The sequence below is a fragment of the Camelus bactrianus genome, chromosome 21, assembly GCF_048773025.1.
Source record: "Camelus bactrianus isolate YW-2024 breed Bactrian camel chromosome 21, ASM4877302v1, whole genome shotgun sequence".
NCBI lineage: Eukaryota > Metazoa > Chordata > Mammalia > Artiodactyla > Camelidae > Camelus > Camelus bactrianus.
The window spans coordinates 6,301,316-6,325,518 of record NC_133559.1 but is presented as its reverse complement, the minus strand read 5'-3'; the positions used below and the strand labels follow the sequence as shown (position 1 = coordinate 6,325,518).

The window sequence follows — 24,203 nt, the reverse complement described above, 5'->3', positions numbered from 1 at the left end:
AGTTGGCTTTTTGTATCCACAGGTTATGCATTCACAAATTCAACCAATCTCAGAACAAAAATATTTTTTAAATGTCCAGAAAGTTTCAAACAGCAAAATTTGAATTTGCTGTGTGCAGACTTACATAGCATTCACATTGTATTAGTTATAAGTAATCTAAAGATGATTTAAAGTATACAGGAGGTTGTGTGTAGATTATATACAAATACTGCACATTCTCCATAGGGGGCTTGAGCATCCTGGATTTTAGTGTAAGAGAGGGCCTTGGAATCAACCCTCCTTGGATACTGACAGACTACTGTATACGATTTTTCATATCATATACAAAAATTGATTCAAAATAGATCAAGACCTAAATGTAAGAGCTAAAACTATAAAACTCTTAGAAGATAACATGGAAGTAAATCTTCATGGTGTTGGATTAGGCAATGAATTCTTAGATAAAACACCAGATATATAAGGGCCAAAGTTTAAAAAATAGAAAAATTGGGCTTCATAAAACTTAAAAAACATTTATGCTGCAATTGATAACATTAAGAAAGTGAAAAGCTGACTCACAGAATGGCAGAAATGTTTGTAAGTTATATATCTGAAAAGGGACTTGTGTCTAGAATATATAAAGAGCACTTATAACTCAATAATAAAAAGATATCAAAGATAACACAGTTTAGAAATGGACACTGGATCTTAATACATATTTCTCCAGAGAAAATATACAAATGGCCAATAAGCACATGAAAAGATGCCCTACCTCACTAGTCATTAAGGAAATGCGAATCAAACTCATGAAGACATACCACTTCACACACTAACGTGGTTACTATTTTAAAAAGATACACAATCACAAGTGTTGAGGAGGATATGTAGAAAGTGGAACACTCAGTACACTACTGAGGGGAATGTATGTGATACAGCCACTGTGAAAAACAGTTTGGCAGTTCTTCAAAAGTTAAACATGAAGTTATGACGTGATCCAACAATCCCCCTCCTAGTAGAATGAAAATCCCACCAAGAAATATAAAAACATCTACTCAAAAATGTGTACATAAATGTTTCATAGCAGCATTGTTTATAGTGGTCACAATGCAGGCATGTTCCTCAGCTGATGAACGGATAAACACCCGTGGTGTACCGACGCAATGGAGAGTTGGTTGGCCATGTGAAGGAACGATGTTCTGATACGTGCTGCAACACAAATGAACCTTGGAAACATTACGCTAAGTGAAAGAAGCCAGTCACAAAAAACCACGTACTGTTTGATTCCATTTATGTGAAATGTCCAGAACAGGCAAATCTGCAGAGACAGAGAGGAGGACTGAGGGGAATGGGATGTGACAGCTCACCGCTGCAGGATTTTGTTTTGGAGTGATGAAAATATTCTAAAATTAGATTGTGATGATGATTACACAGTTCTGTGAATACAGTGAAAGCACTGAATTGTACACTCTAAATGGATGAACTGTATGGTATATGAATTATATCTCAATAAAGATGATACATTTGTATTTGCATATATAAGTATATATAGAGAGAGATCACACACACACACACACACACACACACACACATACACACACACACACACACACATAAGTAGAGGTACATCCCTAAGTCTTGGTGAAACCCAGATCACATTTATGAAGCTTAGAATCACAGTCTCCTTGAGAGCAACCTCCCTGGCACCCGTGACACCTCCTATAGTGTCTCTGGGGATCAGCCTCTGCTTGAACCTGAGTCAGACATCTTCCCGAAGCATCTTGGGAGCACAAGTTACTCAGACCGACATGTTCCCTGGAAGCTGACCTCTAATCTAAGGAAATTGTGTTTTCTTCTTGGTGATGACTACTTCTTTAGTGTCTTCCCTACTATAGTCATTATGTCAAACACTTTATGCTAAATGGGTAAGATCTCAGTTCATCAAGGGGAGCTTATTAAATCCAGTTCACTCAACAAGTATTTACAGATCACCTATCAGATTCCTAGAATTAGGCTGAGAACAGTCATCATCCATTCACTCAACAAACACGCTGAGCAGCTACTCCCAGCCTCTGTCCTCAAGGGGCTTACAGTCTAACAAGGAAAACACAGAGGTAAACAGACATCTGTAATGCAGCGTGCTGAGGGCTTTGATGGATGTCAGCTCAGGGTAGGAGCGCAGAAAAGAGAAAGAAGGATCACGAGGCACCACCTTCCAAAGTCTTCACCTTCTCGCTCCAGAGAGTAAGCCTCACACAGAAGCCAGCGGGAGAATGAGACTGTGAGCCAGACCTGAACATGGGTGTCTTACAGCCCAAAAAGTCACATGCCTGTGGTAGAGCTGTCCAGTTTAGCCACTAAAAATACAGGATATTCAGTTAAATTTCAGTTTCAGGTAGACTCTACATGTATTTTGGTCTACGTATGTCCCGTGGGGCTGGAGCAATTAAGAAAGGTATTTCAGTGCTCATACAGATTGAAGGAATGATGACAATGTTAACGATGTTGATTCATCGGTTCTTCGCTGCTTGCGTGCACTCATTCAGCTACTGGGTAGTGACTACGTATAAAGCATTAAGCCACATCCTGGATACAGTGGTAAGATAACAAAACAATCAAATGTAGCCTTGGTTCTTAGAGAGCTTTTAGCTGAGTGAAGAAGACAAGCATTAATCAAAGGGTCACACAGAAAAATAGCCAATGACACTCCTGATGTAGTGTTTGACAGGAGAGTGGCTGAGGGCTGGGAACACACAGGATGGGGGAGAGCTAACCCTGCCAGGGAGACCAGAAAAGGCTTTCCTGAATTCCTGAACATGGGCTGAGATCTAACAGATAAATAGGAATAGAGGAGGGTGAAGAACATGCTAGAGTGAAGGGACAGCCTGTGTGAAGGGACAGCACAGGGGACGGGAGGGATTGTGGCATGTTCATAGGACTGAAAGCAGCTGGGGAAGCGGGAGGAAGGGGCCCCTTGGGTCCACTCGTCAGATGGCTGGCAACTCTCTGAAGCAGGGATGTGACAAGATCAGACTCTGGCTGCTCTGAGAGGTATGATGTGGGGCCCACTGAGCAGAAAAAGGGACAGAGGTGTGGAGACTGTAGGTCTTAACCCAGAAAGTGCATGATTGAACTTAGACTAGTATTAGGCACTATCAGACACAACCAACACTTTATCTGATCTGATCTTAAGAAGTAAAACCCGCAGTTAGGAGGTTGAGCAACCCAGGGAGACGGTAAGGTTTTTGCAGGCAGACAGGCTTGGGCTTATCCTGGGCTCTCCCTCCAGCCAAGAGCGTGGCCGAGCGAGTTACTCTCTCTGAGCCTTGGTTAGTTTCATCACATATGAAATGTAAACAGTATCTGCCTCATACCTTGTTGGAAAGGCTGCATAGAAGGTGTGTGAAGTCAAGCCGTGAGCAGGTCCGCAAAAAAGGTGGTAATACTGTTACTATCGTCACTATATTATTATCTTTACTTAACATTACAGCTGTTCTTGTTACACCGTGATGCTCACCTAATGGAAAAATCATCATTTCTGAAGCAGTTTGCAATGAGCCAAAGTTATCTGGAGGGTGAAGTCATATCAGTCAGATCACGTGAAATAATTAAAAGAGTAAGAGACTGGGGCTTCCCGCTGGTCTCAGCCCTTATATCTGCTCTCTCTGCACACTATCTGAATCTCCTTTTAAATCGAAGTGTGTTAGTTTCTATTGTACTCACACCAGTCAGAATGGCCATCACTTAGAAGTTTCTGAATCCTTTTATCTTCGTGTTTTCATTCTGTTGGTTGTGTTTTTCTTGCTTAGTTTTCAAAGAATGTTATAAAAATATAATGTGGTCCATATTATGAACATCCTTTAAATTACTATGAGTCACAGTAAGCGTAAGAACCACTGGCCCCTGTATACACATGGCATTTCTAGTCCCCAGGCCTGGGGCTGACAGGAGGGAAGAAGGTCCCTTCTCCAGATTAAAGGAGGAAGTCATTGAACTTGCTCTGGGTCTCTGTCTTTGGGAGGTTGTCTGGACAAGCGTGTATGCTCCTTAGGATGTCTGGGACCTGAACTGAGCGATGACCTGGAGAAACACCGATCCGCGTGGGCGGGGCAAGGGTGCAGGGAGGTGATGCTTTGTGTGAGACATCGAGGGCAAGGAGCGGGATGTGGGAACTAAAAAAACACTTTTTCCCGTACTGGGATTTAGGGCCTGATGGTTCCATGGAGGTGTGCCTAGGGTTAGGGGGGACTGGGAGCTTGTGGGGAGCACAGGGTGAGCCCTGGGCAAACACGACATTTTAGCATCTCAGACTCCAGAATGGAAGAAAGGGTGTGAGGGGAGGAAAGGTTCAGAGGGGCAGGTCTACGTTACTTGAGTGCTGCCACTGCTGCTCCTGTGGGCAAGATCCAGGTCAGCAGGAGCCCCCAGAGTCGTGGCAACACCCAGAGCTCCCCCAGGGCTCCCACTCCCCGAGGTTGGGGCTCTGGTGCCAGCCCTGGTGGGAGAATCCGGGGCCTTTGGTGGCTCACGCAGCAGCAGCAACCCCCCCCCCCCCAGAGCTGGGGCCGCAGCAGAGGGAGACCGGAGGGGGCGGGGCACGGGCAGCCGGGTGGGCCACTTGAGGGGGCACTTGGGAGGCACTGGCACTGCTGCTTGTTCTGCTGGAAGTACATTCCAGGAGAAGTTCAGTCAGCCTGAGAGAAGCAAAAAAGAAATCAGTGCACAGTTGCAAAGATTCCTTGCCATTATTCTCTTTCCCCCGGGTTTCCCAGGAACCTGTCCTCTACAAACAGCTGGTTCATGAACCAAGTTCTACAGCAGCATTCAGAAATGGACCTGAAGGAAAACAAACCTGAATAAACATTCTCTCTCCTCAGTCTACTTTGCTTCCCATGAGGTATGATGACCATCTCCCCACGTGGGCTCCAAACCCGCCTGACATAAGCCTTCTCATCCCCAAAGAACACAAAGTAATGCACTCATTTTCTGATTCTTAATGTCAAGGATGTCAGATGGGAGTAGGACATATTTAAAACATTCGTCCAATGAATAAACCAGAAAACGATGATGCTCAGAACCGAGACTTCCGCTAAATGCAGGCTCCATCACATCCTCCACCTCTGGGAAGTGACACCTACCTCTCTCCCTGCCCTCTGCCCTCCCCCCCCCAGCAGTCCTGTCCCCAGAGCCTCCTTCCCCAAGCACTCAGCTGGGCAGTGGAGAGGCAGGAGCTGTCACTGGCAGGGCGAGGACTGAAGAGCCCAGCACTGGGGTGAGGCACAGCCCATGTATGCAGAGCAGTCACTTTCACAAGCTGGGATGAGGGGACTCTCCTCGCACTCTCAGCCCCGGGGCTCCAGGACCTCCCTGCACGGGACCTAGAGGAATCCCGGAAGCCAGACCCTGCCAGGTGCCTTCTCCCCAGGCCTGCTGCCGCCAGCCGAGCCCTGTCCACGCACTCACTCATTCATGAAGTCGATAATCATGCATTGTCTACCTTGGGCCCAGAATTTTGCAAGATATTAGTGACTCAAAGACAATGCAGATTGCCTTCAGGAGCTGATAGTCTTTGAGGATGACTTTGTAAGCAATTAACTGCGAGTTGTGTGCCATATGATCTCAATACATTGTTCATGTTCCTCATACATTTTACTGCAGTCTTTCTATACATCTGTCTAAACTCAGAACCCTCTGAAAGCAGTTTCTGCCTCTGTAGTACACATGGGGTGCAGCCTGTGGCATGATTAACTTCGGATGAAGATTAAAGAACTACAGCTGTTCAAAGAGGGGAGAACTTGATTTGCACTGAGATTTTTAAGAAAGAGCTGTTGAAAAGCCAACGATAATAAAAGTGACGATGGCGCTGAGCCTAGTCATACCTCCAGTCAAGAGAAGCCAGAGCTGACACTGGAGGAACAGAGGACTGGAGAAAGAGTGGGCGCTTCCCAAGACAGCAGGAGCTATTTCAGAGTAGCAGTCTCAAAAGACAGGTTTAGAGCCAAAGAGACTTAAGTTGGAGTCCCTGTTTCTCCACGCGCAAGCTGTGCCGTCTTAGGTAAGTTGTATTCTCTAAGCTACAGTTTCACTGTATACAAAGTAGCAATCAAACTTCTGCTCATCTGTGCGCATAAAAGGAGGTGTTGCCTGTAAAGCACTGAGCATACTACGACACGTGCGGCTGGAGCTCGAAAAGTGGCGGCGTCTTTGACATCTGCTATGACTACTATTCTGACTAATGTGATTATTTCACATGTTTTGGTATTTTTAAAATAGGCATCAGTCTGCTTAGCAAGATTTCCTTGTCATGGAGGAGAATTGATTGCAGAAGTTTTATTGTCCTATTTTTCTTTTTGGACTCAACTGAGGACACAGGTGGAGACTTCTGAAGATAAAGATGGAAGAAGAATTAGGGTTAGGTGTGTCTCATTCTACACCACTTATGAAACTCATTCTGTGTGCGAAATATTGTGCTAAGTAATAAGGAGGATTCAGAGAGATTTGGAAACCATCCTATCTTCAAAGATGGTCTTACGAAATTTATCTAGAAGGCCCAGCCGACAAGCACTCCACCAACTTTAATATGAGGCAAACAGAGACTATGATAGGCAAGGCTATTCTCTGTGAAACTAAGGTGTGACCGTCCGGAGGTAGAGTCCGAGGGATGCAGGTGAACAGAGGCGGAGATGGGAAAGGTGGATGCAGAGATACAGAGATCTATATTGACAGATACAACGTGTAAGACTGAGATACAGAGATGTGCAAAGTAAGGGGTATCTGGGAGTGAAAAGCTTCTACATGATTAGTGTAATAATATTATGAAAACAACGGAGAAGACGTGGAGATGTGAGGTGATTATGGGTAAGAGGTCTGCTACTCTTTGCATTTAACATGGTGGTTGCCAGCAGCCTGGGGTTGGAGGTGGGCAAAACGGCTGAAGGAAGCCAAAAGGTGTAAACCTCCAGTGAGAAAATAAATAAGTCTTGGGGGTGCAATATTCAGCAAGGTGACTGTGGTTAATAATACTATACTGCATATCTGCAAGTTGCTAAGAGAGTAGATCTTAACGGTTCTCATCTGAATTAAAAAAAATAATTATAAAAGATAAAGAAATAAAAGAAAACACATTCATAATCCACCCATAAAGATAAAATTAGATTTTAATTATTTTCCTGTGGTTATTTTTACATATACACAAATTTATGATTCTGGTATGTAAGCAAATTTTCATTCTAATTTTTCATTTCCATTGTGAATATTTTTCAATGTTAATAAATAATTCCTTTGAGAATAAAAAAAACTTTGCAAGTATGTATGGTGACAAATGTTATCTAGACCTGTAGTGAGCATTTTGCAATATCTACAAATATATAACCATTATGTTATATAACTGAAACTAATATAGTATCAAATGTTAATTATACTTCAATTAAAAAAAAAAGAAGTTAAACAGTCTCCTTAGGTAAACTTAGGTTCAGTTTCTGTTAGTGTTGGAGGAGGCCATGGAGAGGACACGCTTGTGAGTTGACCTGAGAGCTGGATGTGGGCAATCACAGGCACCTCACCTGGTTCCCTGTCCTTGGAATGTGCATTCTGCCTGTGGTTCCCATAGTAGAAGATTTTCAAAGATGCACCTTGAGAGAGAAATGTGCTGTTAAGACCATCTGGGCAGTATACATGACTGAACCCATTTAAGGACTGTATATAGTTTTAAGATTCCGGCCAGTGGATGTGGAAATGGCAGGACGGTGTGGAAATCTATTTGTCTTTTGGCTGCCCAAGACAAGCCTCGAATGTAAGTTCCCTTGCTTATTAAAATTACCACCTACCAATTGGGAGTGGTCTGGTTCTTTCTTTGGTCCCCCCTCCTCCAGCTTTACTAAGATCTAATTGACATAAAATACTGTGCAAGCTTAAGGTGTACGATATGATGATTTGATAACACGTATATATTGTGAAATGTTTACCACAATAGTTAACACATCCTTTGCCTCACATAATTACCATTTTGTTGTTGTTATAGTGAGTTCATCCAGATTTTATCCCTTTCTCTGGAGAGTTTTCTTCTTTCCTGTACTTTTTAATTGAAGCATAGTTGATTTACAACATTATATTAGCTTCAGATGTACAACATAGTGATTCAATATCTGTATAGCTAATACTTCATTTAAAGTTATTGCAAAATATGGCTATATTTCCCTGTGTTGTACAATCTACCCTTGTAGTTTATTTATTTTATACACTGTAGTTTGTATCTCTTAATTCCCTAACCCTATCTTGCCCCTCCTCCTTCCATTTCTCTTTTTACTTGGCCGTAAGTGCCTTTGCTTCTTGAAAAAGTCTCTGCCACGTGGGAGATGGGAGAGGAAAGGGCAAGAAAAGAGGTGTCATGAATTAGATGATAGACACAAAATAAGCATCTAAGAGGGAAGAGACGGCGGGGGTGGGGGGACCAACTGTTGAGTATCCACAGTGGCTCAGATAGTCCACAGGTATGATTTAACCCTTACGATAAATAACATGACAAGGCTGGTAATATTCTTTCTGTCTCACAAGTGAAGAAATTAGGACTCAGAGAAGTCCACTACCTTGTGGAGGTTCACTGTACTCGTGGACGATCAAGATAAAGCTGTTCTCTAGAAGCGCTTGGCTCCAAAGCTCGCGCCCTTTCCACTTCACCACCCTGGGGGAATTGCAGTGTAAGCTTTATCTGACATTCTTTATTGTATAAAGGAATTGTATTCAGATTTTTGGAATAGGGAGGATACTCGTCACTCGCCTTTTGTAAGGAAATTTGATTATTTACAGTTGAATTAAATAATGGGAAGACACCTCATCAATGCTCAGCACTTAGAAGATACTCAGTGGGCTTTTTCCCCTGCATCTGTGAAAAACACCAACAAGTGTTTTCATAGCTGTGTCATAAGGTCCTCCAAGTATATGAAATATACTTGGGCCAAGTCTACAGAAATAACCCAAGTGTGTGAAACTATGTGATAATTTGAAGGCCAAAAGCATTGGAAATATGTGGCTCCTTTTTCTTCCCTCTGTTGAGGAGGTAGCTCAGATCTTTAAAGATGCAGTGATTTCTGATGCCACATCCCTTAATGATGTGAAGGGTGGAACTGCTGGAAACAAATATCTTCTTTGGGAAACTACTTGATAATCCTAGTGTTTCAGGCAGCTTTTCTGTGAATGCTCATCACACTGTTAAAAAAGTGATACACACACACTCAGGGTGCACCTCTGTAATCAAATTAGTTTAGAGAAATGAAATTTTATAAAGTTAAGACTTTTCTCTACAGCAAGGCATTTTCAGACCCTTTATGTGATCACACACGAATGGTCATGAGGCTCATTATAATGCCGCATTTCAAACAATGCATTGTTTCCTGATGTATTTAAGCATGGGAACCTTCCTTTACCCTGGGTTTTATAGGACTTGTGTTCTGAGGAACAGAATTTAAAAGACCCCTATCTAACTTCTGACTTCCAATAACGGTGAACCATATTATTCAGATAAATTGTCCTGATGAAAACAACTAAAGGGTTGCAATACAATCTACATACTTACATTCACATATGTGTATACAATGTAATATAATACATACATGTGTACATGTGCATGCACACACATGCACACGCACACACACACACATACACACAAGTTAAGAATAAGAATTACCAGGCAGAAAGCAAAGAGAAAATGAAAGAAAATAAGAACCAAACAGATCAGCAGAGTAAGAAAGATGCTCTTGCCCTAAGGGTAAAATCGACCTCATCAACCTTTTTTTTGGGTGACCTTGCTTGGTGACAAAAATCAGAGCCCAGGCCCCCCCTGCCCCCAGGGTGGGAGGTCTAATAGCGGACCCTCCCTGAGTTCGCTGGGTTTGCTGAGGATAAGGCTGAACCAGAAGGAAACCAGCTGCGCACACTTGCTGTGGCACTCCAGGCCCCTCCATCCAAGAACCTTGTTAATGATGGTCCCAGGGCACGAGCCCCTCTGGCCCCTGGAAGAGGCAAACACAAGATACACAAAACCCCTGCCTTCAGGGAGCCTCCAATCTAGGAGGAAGGAAAGATGATAAACTAAAGAATATATGATATAGTATTAGTAGTAAAATGGTGTAGGAAGGAAAATGAAGCAGGGGAAGCTGAGGGGATGGGACAGGACACTGTCTGGGTCCGATGGTCAGAGGTGTGGTGTGTGGCGTGCTTAGCACTGAGACGGGCTCAGTGAACTGTAGACCATATTTAGCTTGACCTTGTTCTGCCCAAAACTCCATAGATGTTATGCCTCTGAGTCTTCTCTACTGTTCCCTGGGTAATCAAACTGGATTCAAACGATACAGGACATTCCCATAGGATAGATACATAAATGAGGAAGAGTCTTTTCTTTGTTTGATGAGAATATTTTGAGTCCCACCCTGTGCTAGGTTCTGGGGACATAAAACCCAGTAGGACCTAGTTCCCAGCTCCGACAGAGTCCTCAGTCTAGGAAGCTAAGATACACAGGCTTCCCAGCAGAACACCCACATCGGCTGAACACAAGGTTCTCCATCTCTCATCTGCCTCTCTCAGCGCTTTGGAGCCACACATACTAGCCTGCCCGCTCTCTGTTCCCCTGTGGCCCAGCTCACTCCGGCACCCACCGGTCTCCCACAGCCTACTTCCTAACCAGGTCATCAGCAACCATCACCCGGGTGGAGACGCTGACACCAACGATGAGGAATGACATCTGGTTGTGACATTTTCCCCAGCCACCTTCCACCTGAAGCGATGGCCTAGATTCCCTTTTCTTGTGAAGCGCTGCGTGCGGGGGAGGAGCTACTCTCTGGGGACCCTGTCCCTGTGCCCTTTTAAGGGATGCAAGTGTTTATTCACCAAACCACTACCCCGTTTTCCATTTTCTTAGGAAGATACTATGGAACTTTGAGGAAGATTCAAGGAAATGGAAGTACAGACTGTCAAAGCTGGGAAAGGCCCTTAGTGATCATCTCACCCAAATTCTTCATTTTATAGGGGAGGAAACTGAGGCCCCAAAAGGTGAAGTGGCTTAGTCAATGTTAGAAAGAACACTGTGGCTGAGCTGGGACGAGAACAGAGGTGGGAGAAGCGGGGAGACAGTAGTCATTTGAAATGTCAGGTGACACACTTTCATAATTTTATCCGTAAAGAAAACCTTCTTTCATTGCATTTTAGTTTAGAAAATAAAGTTTCAAACCCTGAGAACCCTTAAGACTTTGCATCCTGTGTAATCGACACGCTCTCACTTTCAGATTTACCAGCAGAGTCCCTCCAACCAGGGACAGGAAAACGGCTTAACAAATTGTGGGCCCGCTGTGTGTTGGGGTACTTTTTTAGGCAGTTTTATCAGGCACAGTCCCTCTGAGTGGAGAGATCATATAACCTGTCTCCAAAGTCCTGATCTTACCACAGTGTTGGCTCTCGCTGACCCACACCTGCCAGGCAGTTCTGATCAGCCATCTCATTGCTCAGGTAAGAAGCATCGTATGCAAAGTGACTGGCACAGTGTCTCCAGCACACAGTAGGCCCTCGGTAAAATAAAAGGCAATTCCCTCTGTCCTTTGCTTTCAGTATCAAGAGTGAATATATTTGAGTCATTTTACTTATTTAGTAGTATTAGCTATACATTCATATACAATTTATATATGATGTATTATAAGATACAAAAATGTGACTGCATGTGACTATATTTTTATTTATTTATTTTGGGAAGTGTTAAGAAGTCTGTCTGTATGTATCAGCCTTGCTTGTCAGTCATTTTGGCACAGGCATTTTCCTGCAAGAGGAAACATCGTTGCAAGCTATCCTACACAGGGAAGTGGGGTGAGGAGTCCACTCTGCAGGGGTTTCTATCCCAGGAAGTTGTGGGGAAGCGCGTGCATAGCAGAGCCCAGGAGAGCAGCATCTCAGCCTGTCCCAGGAACCTCTTCCCTGTCTCCCAGGGGTTTGAGTGCACATTCTGGACTTGCCGTTCTCTTTAAATCATTCATAGTGAGTCCACGAGAAATGTATTTGAGGAATCAGGAGTCAGGAAATCTACCGAGCCAGAGGGGTAGCTACCCCGGGCAGGGCTGGGCAAGAGCCAGGTGAACTAATGCCACTAGAGATTGTTTTAGATCTTCTCTTATATGCTCTAAAAACGAAATTTCTTTCTGCAGAAAAAAATAAGCTTTAATAGGCTCAAACCATGTGGTATCACCTGCCTACTTGAAACCTCTCAGTGGCTCCCTTTGACTCCGTGGATACATCCGCTGACACCTCCGCTGACACCACCCGCAGCACGACCCACCAGGCCCTCCTGCCCCTGCTGCCTCATCTCGCACCCTCTCCCATCAGCTCCTTACCCTGGGCAGGCTCCCTCCTCCCCCCAGAGACCTTGTTCACGCTTCTCCCTCTGCCTGGAAAAGTCTTGCCTTCCTGCTCTATAATGAATTCCCACTCAACCTTGCAATCAAGCTGAACTTCCTCAGAAAAGTCTTTTCTGGTCTCCCCGACCAGCTACAATTTGCCTACTACAGGCCGTCAGGGCACCTGGTACCCCTTCTCCATAGCTGTGCGTCTTTACCTTTATTTGCTGGAGTGTTTGATCGCTTCTTCTTTCTCTCTGCTATAAACTCCAACACAGTGGAGATGGTGCCTGGAACAAAACAGATGTTCAACACCTATTTATGAGATGAATGGATGGAAATCAGACATAAAAGTTACTTCTAGATTTTCCAGACCGGTCAGGTTCATGAGGGCTGCTCAAGTTCCGGTCTCAGGCTCTCAGTCTCCTGAGGCCAGTGTAAGAGGGGGTGGTCTCCACTGCCGGGTGCTGGGAAGCGCCCCTGGGTTCTCACCCTGGACGCCTGGAAAGCCTGGATTCCATCAGCTGCAGCTCCTCTTTGCATCATCTCTTCTACAAACACAGGCACAGCGCTCCCCACGGTCCTGGAGTCACAGGCAGATACTTCTCTTCTACTCCATCTCATGCCTCCAAATTTAGCCCCCTATTTCATTGGCATCTGATTTTTATTTCCCTGTTTTCAGCATGACATTTACTTGCTGAAGTCTAGTTGGTGGTTGCAGAGGTGTATTCATTGAGTAATACACTCATGATTTATGTACTTCTGTGTGTTTTATTTCAATTTAATACTTTAAGAACATCTTTAAAAATTCTTAATAGCAGAGACAGACAGAGATGACAGAGAGATGCAGAGAGATCCCAAAATATATATCATAAAGGGAAATAACGGGTTAAATAAATCATTGACTAGCGACACTATGGAAGTGTTGGAAATGGAAACAGACAACAAAAAGAACAAGACACACGCAATTATAGGCACTCACCAAAACCGATGTTCAGTATTCACTTAGTAAATAAAAAAGGTTTCACAGAACAATATCTATTGTGATCCGAGGTCATGAAAAAGGAAGTCTTTAAAATAGCGAATCGATTGAGATTTACTGATGCATGTGTTTCTCCCTGCCTTTCCTTCAACCATCACTTCCTGCCAAAGAAAATTATGTTCGTCTTTTAAGCTTTAGAATCCCTTCTGCCCTCTTTATACAAGACTAATAGAATGGGCTAGAGAGAGTTATGACATCCGGAGAGGAAAGGAGAGGTTTTTTGTTCCTGGGTCAGTGCCTGTGGAGTGGAGAACCCGAGGAGTGTGTAGAGGCCGGAGGAAACTAACAAAGAGGCTGGAGAGACTCGGGCTGCACAACCAGGACCAGATCCGAGTCCGATCGGGGAGGGCGGAGGAGGAGGAGGGAGAACGAGATAAAAGAAGCCACAGTTTCTGGATGTTAGAGGGCACATGGGCGCGTTTCATGAGAGGCTCCTGGGCAGCCGTAGGATGTGGGAGAATTAATAGGAGGGAAAATGGGATCATTAGGAGTATGTTACAGGTTTTGAAATAGGTTCCCTACAGCATTTTTTGATACATCAGTGCTGGGCTGGGCTTTTGGGGTGCCATTCTCCCAGAAACTAGGCCACGGAGGCCTCAGGAATTTTTTATCTCTGTGGTTTATGCACAAGCAATATCTAGCCAAAGGTCTAAATGGTTATAAAACAAACTGAGTATGGTCATTTCTGGAAAAGGGTGTGGACCTGGAAGTTGAAAGGTACTTTTCATTTTTATCCATAAATATCTGGACTATTAAAGTTTTTACATAGCTCATGCTACTTATCTAATTTTTAAATAATGAATGTGAAAAAAATATTCCATGCTTATGTTAATTGCAGAACAAGCAGCAGGCTGACCTCCTACAGTGCAGGTGCCACTTGGTACAAGAGAAGGTCACAGTTCTGGGCAAGGCTGCCTCCATCCCTGAGTGGGTGTCCGGCGATTAGGCTGCAGGTTTATGGGCTTTGGGTGGAGGGGTGGAGTATGATTTGTGGAGCTAAAGATGGTTTAGATGTTTCAAGGCAGCATAGTAGTCCACATAATTTTCTGCAAGTGTCCCAGGGTGACTCAACAGAGATTGCTTAGAAACAAACATGAGATTCTCTGCTTTTATAAAAACATTTGTTTATGCATTTTCCAAATACATTGCCCCCTATGCTCAAGCACCAGGCCTTGCAGGGTTGCTCTGAACATCACTTATCCTTCTCCAATGTTTTAATGTGTGGGTTTGCAGTCTCCAGTCATACAAATCTAGTTTGAACCCTCCAGAGGTAGCAAAGCAATGGAGAAGGAAGCGCTGACGAGGAAGGGTGCCTGGCCTTGGGATTCAGACGCTTGTCCATGAGGCTTAGCTTCCTGTTGGAGACCGCTCACTCACTCCCTGGGCTGTCTCCCCAGGGCTGACATGGGGAATGTCTACCTGCTTCAGGCCAGTCCCAGCCTCTTCCCTCAGGTCTTTACTCTATGACATCGGAGGAGAAAACATAACCCGTAAGGTCCGCCATGGGTTCAAGCCACGCACATAGCAGCAGGGACACATCTGGTTCTGCAGTCCCTGCACCAGCCAGGACGATGAGCTCTGAGTTCACGCAGCAACCACACTGCCGTGAGGGCCTCACCATGGCCAAGCCCGCTCCTCAGACTGATCAGAGGGCCAAAAAGAGCACCCCTCCACCCCTAAATCTCCAGCCTGTGATTCTGCTAACTCGCGTAGGGAAGTTTATTCACAGAGTTCCGGGAGGCATAGGGATCCTGGGCTGTGATTGCACCAGATCGATCTGCGTGTTCGTGCCCCTGCAGACCCTTCCTTTTGTTGAGAAGCAAGAGTTGGGAGGAGGGTGGATGAGCTTCTGATAGAAAAGCATAAATATGAACCAAATAAATAGACAGGAAGTCACTATGAATTGCTTTCAGAACTTTATTCTTGCCAAAGCTTGGGAGTTGCGCTAACTCTGGCAGGCTGCCTTGATAAAGAAGCAGAGCAGGGAGGTGAAGCGATGAGATTCAGCACCACTGGGAATTCAGGGAGGGGAGCAGAGGCTGGTGAGCATCCCAGGAGGTAGAGCAGGGCTGTTCTTCTGCACTTATCAGCAGCAATCATCCTCGTGATCGCAGCATGCGGGACCTCGGGATCTCATGGGAATAATTCCCAAGCAGCAGCACCCAGAGCTGCCGCACCCGCAGCTGCCGCACCCAGAAGGCTCACAGCAACCAGATGGTCCTGAATTCCAGCCTTGGGGCCGTTGGACCCAGCGTCTCAGGGGGCTCACCCCGAAGGTCCGGGGAGCCAGGCAGCAGTAGCTGGTGGAACAGGGAGCAGAGCATGGATCAGGGACACCACACTGGGCCCCTGAGCCCCTTGCAGGAGCCTGAACGTAGTAGGTCTGGCAGGGAGAAGGCGCCTGGACATAGTAGGTCTGGGTCTGGCAGGGGGCCGGGCACTTCACATAGGTCTTCTGGCATGGAGCTGGGCACGTCACATACGTCTGGCAGGGAGCTGCACATTTCACGTAGGTCTGAGTCTGGCACGGAGCTGGGCATTTCACACAGGCTTGAGTCTGGCATGGAGCAGGACCTCTTACAGAAGTACCTTTGGTGGTTTTCGCAGCCCCCAATCCCGAACCTTTCACACAAGATGGAGGGAACTGTGCTTGCTTCTGCTGGTCATACATCTTTCTGTGGCTTTGCAAAGTCTGAAAAGAAAGGTCTTATCAGAACTAGGAAGGCTTCTCAGGAAACTTACAGCACCCCCTTCAGAAAGAATAGTTTAAAAGCGGAGGTCTTTTTGAGGAGGTCACAGGCACCCAGACCTGGCATTTAGGTGGACACAGAGCCAGGGATCCTGACCTGAGCTCTTGTGCCTCTACCTGGCTGTGTGCCTTTGCACAAGTCACTTCTGCCCAGTGGGTCTCCATTTCCAAAATGGAAAATGAAAGACTTGAAAGCGTGATTGATACCTGTGTTTCTACCCAACTCTCCAGGCCTCCTCTCTTCTTCCTCACTTCCGCGTCTGCACGGTGAACTCTCCTTGGGAAATTGTTGTTTCCCAGCTGGCTTTTCCTCACCACCAATCCTCCTAAGAATGGCTTCCCTTCTTCCCTCTGCTTGGCCAGCCAGGGTCTGGGGAAGGCAGATTTGTATCACCAGACCCTGAGCCAACCTGAGTCTCCAGCTGAGCCTGGCAGAGCCTGACAAGGCCAAGTTTGAGTAAGGTTCAACCTTTTGCTCTTTGGATCAGCTGGACTGTCACCGCACCTCACTGATGGACCCAAGAGGGGACTGCACCTCTGCATCCAGAGACGGAGTGAGGGTGGTGCCCTAGTTTTCTGGAAAAAGCCCTCTCACACAGGACTGACAGCTTGGCCTCTCCTCTCACACCCCAGGATCTGCGCATCCTACCAGCTGCTGCCACGACCTCAGTGTCTAGTCCTGACCGCGCTCAACCCCCCGTTCTCCATGCCAGCGTCACCAAGCCTCTCTTCCTTGCTGTGTCACTACCCCAGGCATGGACTTACCCTCTTTGCTAATAGGAGCAGGGCTGGAAGAAGCCAGTGATCTGAGGAACTGGCAGCTGGGGACACCTTTTATAGAGCAGCAATGAGGCAATTTAATGGCATCTGAGGGAAGCACGAGATCACGAGGAGAAGGGCTGGCACTGCGTTGGTGAGATTCCTCCCCAGTCTGCTCGGCTCTTCAGTCAGACGCAGGGCATGTCTCTGCCTGATGTTGAATTTTCCCAAACATGAGATAAAGATTCCTCCTGCATCTTCATGAAACAGATCAGTCTTCTTCTCCTAGAAGTTATGAGAGATGAGACGCCTAGGAGAGCTGTCCCTGTGAGGCTATTTCTAGGTCACTTGAGTCTTCAGAGACTTGTCCAAGATGTGGTTAGTGTCTCAATTTTTCAAACATTGTACCAAAAGCTACACTGCCTCTTCCCACTTTTAACAGTTTGTTCTTTCTGAAGGCTCCCATGGGGTCTCCTGCTGGTCTGGGTTGCTGGGCACATAGAGGTTGGTCTCAGCCTCAGTGTGGCAGCAACGCCCCCGAGAAATGGCTTCTCCCGTGGACCAGCTGGTTATTCTAACTTTCTTTGGGAAACTTTGGTACTTGATGATCCGAGATGCCAGGCTCTTTATGTAAACTGTCTTTCCTCTCCTTCTCGTGCCCTGTGACCTCCCCATGCTCAGCCTTCTCGTGCCCTGTGACCTCCCTAATCCTCACCATCCTGGACCTCACTACCAGGTCTGGATCCCCCAGGACCCAGCACAGGGGAATTCCAGCCAAATGAGCACTGTGGGATAAAAATAATGGTAGAATCTAACATTGAATTGAGTGCTTTTTATGTGCCAAACAGTTCATGAGGCACATACATTGACAGACGGCCCTGTAACTGAGGCCCTGGAAGATTAAGGAATTTACCCATTGTCACAAATCGAGTTAATAGAAAAGCTGGAATTCAGATGTAGTCTTGATCACTCCAACGTGTTGCCTTTTATTTCTGGACACAGCACTGTCCCTGGGCCTCTGCCTCCTCTCCTCTCCCCAGGGCAGTCGAAGTAGGAAGAGAGATGGGGATATATGTATTAAGCACTTATGTGCTTAATGTACTGAATGTACTGAATACTGTCCTGGATTCTTTACCTGTGTTATTTCATTTTATTTTACAATAATCCTGTGAGGTAGGTTGTACTAGCCCTGTTTTTAAAGAAGAGAAAAACCAAGATCCAAAGGCCTACCCGTTTCACCAAGGTCAGGCCATTGGTAGTCAGCAGAGGATCATCAGGATCCAACCATGTCTAGTTTCAGAGCCCCCGCCCTTCCCACTGGGCCGTGCCGGGTTGCCCAATGCAGCAGGTTATCTGGATCCTGAGACTAGCGCTGATTCCAAACTGCCACTCCCCCAGACCATCCAGTGCAGACCCCGCCATGGGCTCTGTGACCTCTCGGGTAAAAGGATCTCCTGCATGTGTCCATAATGAATCCTCCATTCCCACTAGTTCGTGGACAGCTCCCTACTCCAAGCCAGGTCTTGTCGGGTCTGCCCTGAACAATTTAAAGGAAGCAGGAAGGAGCTTGGAAAGTTTCCTGCTTCCTCCTTTCCTGTGTCTGGGAGACTTGTAACACTCCGCAGCCTCCTCCGTGAAGCCCGCCACGCCCCTTCTCCATGGGGAGGGATGTGGTTTCGGGACATTCCATTACCTGCTCTCCTGTGTGTCCCACCTCAGCGGATACCCAGGCCTGATATTTCATGAAGGGAAGAGGAAAGAGATGCTCTCTTGTTGGGGTCAGACACTTCACACGGGATAGCTCATCAAATTTAGTTCCTGCAATAGAGCCTCAAATAAAAACAAGCCAACTTGCCCAAGATCGCACAGCAAGCAGCAGAAGCTCCACTACTGCTCGTGCTGTCTGTGAGCTCTGCCCAGCTCGCTTCCTGCTCCGTGGGACCAGGCTTTCACGAATGGGACTGACATCTTCAGGTCGCACTAACATCCCTGGTGAGAGATACTGCTTTCACGTGCCACCACCACGGGTGGGTGGGTTGTGCCCCACCCATTTTATAGACTGGGGAGGCAAGGCATGGACTTGTCAGGTGACAGATAGAAGTGCCAAGGTGAGTCACAGGGCTCTCCCCAAAAGGCCCCATTTGTCTCTTTGGATACCAGCTCATAGAACCAGAGACTGTGGACTCACGTGGTAACAGTCCAGTCGACTCACAGGGGAATAGGTGAAGAGAATCATGAATTCACTGAGTAACAGGATCACAGATTCAGAATCACGGCGTCTCTGAGGTGGAGGGAACTAAAACATGTCATGGGGTCTGGCCCGTGTCACAAGATGGGTCAACATCTGTGTCATCTGGCCAAGTGGGCTGTTCTTCTTAGGAAGACCTGTGGTCTTCAGAGCTCTTGGCAGTCCCTCTGCTTGGCTCCCTTCAGGGTTTGCCGTCTGGATGGTCGGGAACTGTATACTGGGTTACCTCTAAGGTCCCTCTCAGCACCAGCGTCCACGAATCCTGACAGCGACTGTGTATTTGAAGTTGTGCTCCTGAGTGTGTGAACTGAATCCAGATTTTAACTCTGTGCTACTCACCCAGCCCCGAACAGGAGATGAGAGGGGGAAGTACCCAAACTGACAGGTTGTTCCCTGAGGGCAGGGCCTGGTCTCCCCTCATCCTGGGAACTTTTCTTGATCTGGGGGTGCCCTGAGGGTGAAATCTGAGTCCTTCCTTTTCTGCAGAAAAGAGGAAGTGAGAAGCCACACACCCGAGATGGGGAGGGCACAGGGACCTTGGTGTCCAAGCGAAGTCTCACATCTTGGAGAAGATGGTGCAGGAACCCCGTCCCTTAGACCCCATCCATGTCTGTGTGTCTCTGTTCCCAACTCAGCTCTGAGATCTGCTGCACCATTGTCCCAGTGACAGTTGGAGGTTCCTCCTAGATTATTAGGAGATTGTATTGTAGACTCACGAAATGGAGGGTGGGATAAGACCTCAGCCCCTCTACTGTAACTGAGGCCCACAGAGAAAAGATAAAAAAACAACTTGCTCAAGGCCATACAGCCAGGTAGGAGCAGATCCTGGACCGGAATTTCTGAATCCCATCCAGCTCACGTTCCATTTCAACACGCGGCCACTGAGCAGGCTTGCTAGGGAGGCTCACCTAGCCGCCTCCTTGCCTTCTTCCCAGGGCCCAGCCCCACCAAGACCACAAGAGGAGCCAGTGAAGGTCCTCTAAGGAGTGCTCTCCACGGAGCAGCAAGCATTTCCCATACGTGGGGGAGGGTCGCACAGGACTCCCACTGTGTGCACGTGCGGGTCGTTGAAGCGTGAGAACCCCAGCCCAGCTGGGTCAGAGGCCCTTGGGCTGTGCCTTGGCCAAGGACACAGGGCAAGACAACACCAGAGCCATCTTGGTGGCAAGGCTAGGGAACTCTGGTGGCCAAATATTCCTCTTTCTACTGAAGCGGCCCCTGGGGTTGGTTTCCTTGAACTTCCGCCCACTCTTCCCTAATCCAGTTATTCTTATGTAACACACACAGGGTAACACGTCCCTCAGGTTTGCGTAGCACTTTGTAGAGGTATTTAATTGCCCTTGGTCTTAAGGTCCTGAAATTTTCCATAGAAACTGCCTCATCTTGGCATTTCAAGGATACAGGGAGTTTCCATGTTCCCTTAATATATTCCTGAAGGTGGAAGCCACTGGCTCATTCTCTCTTGGACCCCTCCCTCCCAACCTTTCCATCCATCCTTCCAGTGCAAACAGCATGTGTTAGCTTTCATCCCGGTCCTTCCAAGACCTCCACACAAACGGCTAACTGCAATTCTATGAACGTATGCCTTTTCTTGGCAGAGGATGCCCAGTTCTTGTCACAGCTCTGCCAGTTCCTAGTAGTGTGATCTTAGGTGATTTGTTAAACTTTCCTTTGTTTCCCTTATCTGTGAAGTGGAGGCATTAATAGTCAGATCGTGTCACTCTTCAGCTGAAAACATCGGAATGACTTCTCATTCTGTTCTTGGGAAAAGCCCACATCGGTCCTCGCAGCCACTTGCAGAGGGCTTCCCACACCTGACCTCAGGGCTCCACACGCTCCTCCCCTGACTTCCTGGCCCACACCCTCCCCTTCCCTGCGCCCCCGGCCACGCTGGGCTCTTTGCGGTTTGTCTGACACTCTGGGCTTTGGGAACTTTGCTCTTGCTTTTTTCTCTGCCCCAAATGCTCTGACACTTTGGAGGTGGCTGACTTGCTCACCTCCTTTAGCTCTTGGTTCAAATGTGACTTCAGGGAAACCTTTGCTGGTGACCGTGTTTAAGGCTATCATCCATACCTGCTGGTTCTCCCTGTCCCTCTTCCAAGTCTTATTTTTCTCCGTAGAGTTTATAACCCATTATGTATTTTATGTATGTGTGTATTTTCCACTTTCTTCCATCAAAATGTAAACCCTACTGGGTAAGTACCTTTATCCCCTGTGTTCACTGCTCTATCACAGAGCCTCATTCAAGTGCACTCAGAACATAGCTATTGGATGAGCAAATTGAATATTTTTTCTTATTCATTTTGTTGGTCACCTGTCTTCCCATCTTAGAATCTAAGTTCAATGAAGGAGAAATTTTTGTCTGTTTTGTTCACATCTATATTAGATCTTAGAACTGCTCTTGGAACACAGTAGGTACTTAATAAATATCTTTTGAATGAACAGTCCAAGCAAATATTAATGTGAAGCAAAGCACGCACCTGACATGTGAGCAGGCGCTAACTGGACGTTGGCTAGTTTTGCTGGCAGCGCCGTCCGCCGTCCCCCATCAGCCATACGAGATGACCTCAGCTGCTATCAGCCCTGAGCAGAAAGACTGAAGGCAGATGTGTATGGCAAGAAATAGGGGTTTTCTTTTCATCCAAACGAATTGCATCCCAGAAAGGCTGTGACCCCATCACACCAGCTCCTTGCCATGCCAGCCACTGTCTTCCACACTTTCCCCAGTCCCACTACATCATTCTGAAAAATGCAGGACCAGAATTTCCACTAATGTTCTGGGAGCCATTCCATGAGGGCTTTCTGTGGGGGTGGATCAAGGGGTGTGGTTTTGTTTCCAGTTCCCTCCTGAGCAAACACAGCTATTTAGCAAGTCCTAGGACTGCACCCAGGAGTCTGGGCAGAGCTGCCCGGCCTCTGATGCTTCCAGGTCTCTGGGTAATTCCCAAGTGGACTTTTTATTTCTTCAGCCCCTCCAAGACTTTTGTTTTTGAGTTTGACGATTTTATTTATTTTTCCAGTTTTATTGAGAAACAATTGCCATTCACCACTGTACGTTTAAGGCATTCAGCACGATGATTAGATTTATGTATATTGTGAAATGATTACCACAATAGGTTCAGCTAACATTCATCTTCCCATAGAGAAACAATAAGACAGGAATAAAAGGAAAAAACCTTTCCTTGTGATGAGAACTCTGAGAGTTTACTCTCAACAATTTTCTATACATCGCTAACTGTTGTCATGGGATCGCACGTTACATCCCTGGAACTTATTTTTCTTATTCCAAGACTTCCATAACAAATTCCTTATATGAAACCCTCATCTGTTTCAAATAGCCAGAGTGGTCTCCATTTTCATGACTGGACACTGACAGCCTGAAGCTTATATAATACAAATGACGTCGTACAATCTGCCGTAGGGAGAGGGTGAGAGGCATTTAACAAAGGAAAAGAAATAAAAATGTAATTTCAAGTGGCAGCACGTGCAAGAGCAATAACAGGAAATTCGATTTATTTGAAAAGAAGTTTCTCGGGAAGCCCGAGGGAGCCATGCTGATGCTCACCTCAGTGCTTCCTCTCAGTGAATTCACTCCGTCCCCCGCGTGGCCACAGGGCTAAGATGCGTCTGCAGCTATGTCCAAGGCTTCTGCCTCCCTCAGAGGGCGCAGAGCTCTGTAACAAGGGGCTCCCCATCTGTAAGACAGAGGGAGTCTCTGTAAATAAGCTTCTTTAAAAAAAAAAAAAGTTCTGGGTTTCAATAGTACTTTACTTAACCAGACTCTGTACGTGCACATTACAACTCTTGTGAACAGCTACGAAGATCAGTTTTCTCCATCAGTTCCCAGGTGGAGCTGTAAATAGTCTGTTATCTTAACTCTCTTAAAAACAGCCAGGGAGAAAGAGGGAGATTGCCTTAAAGATATATGTAGGAAGCGATAAGCACATTTTTATTCAAGTAAATAGGATCTTCTGTGCAAACCACTTGAGTGACATGGCTATTTTTCATCATTAATTTTTTTCCAGCTTTTTTGAGATATAATTGACATGTAACACTGTGTAAGTTTAAACTGTAAAATCAGTTGATTTGATACATTTGTATGTTGCAATATGATCTCCATCTTTGTGTTAGCTAACATCTCTACTATGTCACATAACTACTCTTTCCTTTTTGTGGTAAGAATTTTTAACATCTCCTCTGTTGACAACTGTTAAGCATATAGTACAGTGTTACCTATAATCACCATTCTGTGCTGTCGATTCCAGAATTTTATTTATCTTCCAACTGGAAGTACTCTGACCAATATGTCCTCACTTCCCCTACCCTCTGCTAATATTTTCTTTTAAAGTTAGACTCATCTTGGAATTCTAGTCCATCCTTATTGTTGGCTTCATATGAACATGGCAGAATTTTAGATGTTCTTGAAGATACGCACACATTAAAAATTAGTTCATTAAAGCTTAATTGGTTGATTTTTCTTCAGGTCAGTAAAAGCTGTTAGTCTGTCTTTCTATCTAGGAAAAAGGATTGGGATTTAGGCAAAAGAGAAGAGAAATGGAATAGAAACCACCAATCAAATCGGGACTTGAAAGTAAATTTACAGTTGCAAAGTACATGCTTTAGAACATTTTTCAACAATCTGAGAAATTGACATGAGGCCGAAAGAATGCAAATCCAAGGTGTAAAGTTGATGGCTCTTGAGAGTGAGACTTTGCCTTTTTATTCAGTTGATAAGAGCCCAGAAGGAAAGCACGTGAGAGAACAGGCAAAACACCAGGCTGCTCCTCAGTGCTCTGCATGGTTGAGGTCAGCAGCAGCCCGCAGAGCAGCAGCCGGAACCCCCAGACCGTGACAGCAGCTGGAGCCCCCACACTGCAGACCGCTGCCCCTGCCCAGCGGCCAGAGCTCTGGTGGCTCGTGTCAGACCCGTACTTCCGGAGCCGCTGCCCCGTTTCCCCTGCGTCTAGAACCGTGTCCGTTTTAAGTCTCACCACCGTGTCCCCTGATCTCTCTTGAAGACAGGGAGGAGAATAAAAGAATGGACAAATGACAGGACAC

General features: G+C 46.1%; 1 protein-coding gene across 2 annotated transcripts; it reads right to left on the bottom strand.

The window, feature by feature from the left end:
* Positions 1–14,242: 14,242 nt before the first annotated feature.
* Positions 14,243–17,010, bottom strand: KPLCE (KPRP N-terminal and LCE C-terminal like protein). Of its 2 annotated transcripts, none has more exons than XM_045515894.2 (2): positions 16,346–16,847; positions 14,243–16,081 (listed from the first exon to the last, which is right to left on the bottom strand). In XM_045515894.2, the coding sequence occupies exon 2, from the start codon at positions 16,058–16,060 to the stop codon at positions 15,476–15,478; it is 585 nt and encodes a 194-aa protein (XP_045371850.2). In that variant the 5' UTR covers positions 16,061–16,081; positions 16,346–16,847; the 3' UTR covers positions 14,243–15,475. The 2 variants fall into 2 exon arrangements, with proteins under 2 accessions (XP_045371850.2, XP_010952395.2); XM_010954093.3 differs by lacking the exon at positions 16,346–16,847 and adding an exon at positions 16,904–17,010 and having other exon boundaries at positions 14,245–16,081.
* Between the last annotated feature and the right edge of the window lie 7,193 nt (positions 17,011–24,203).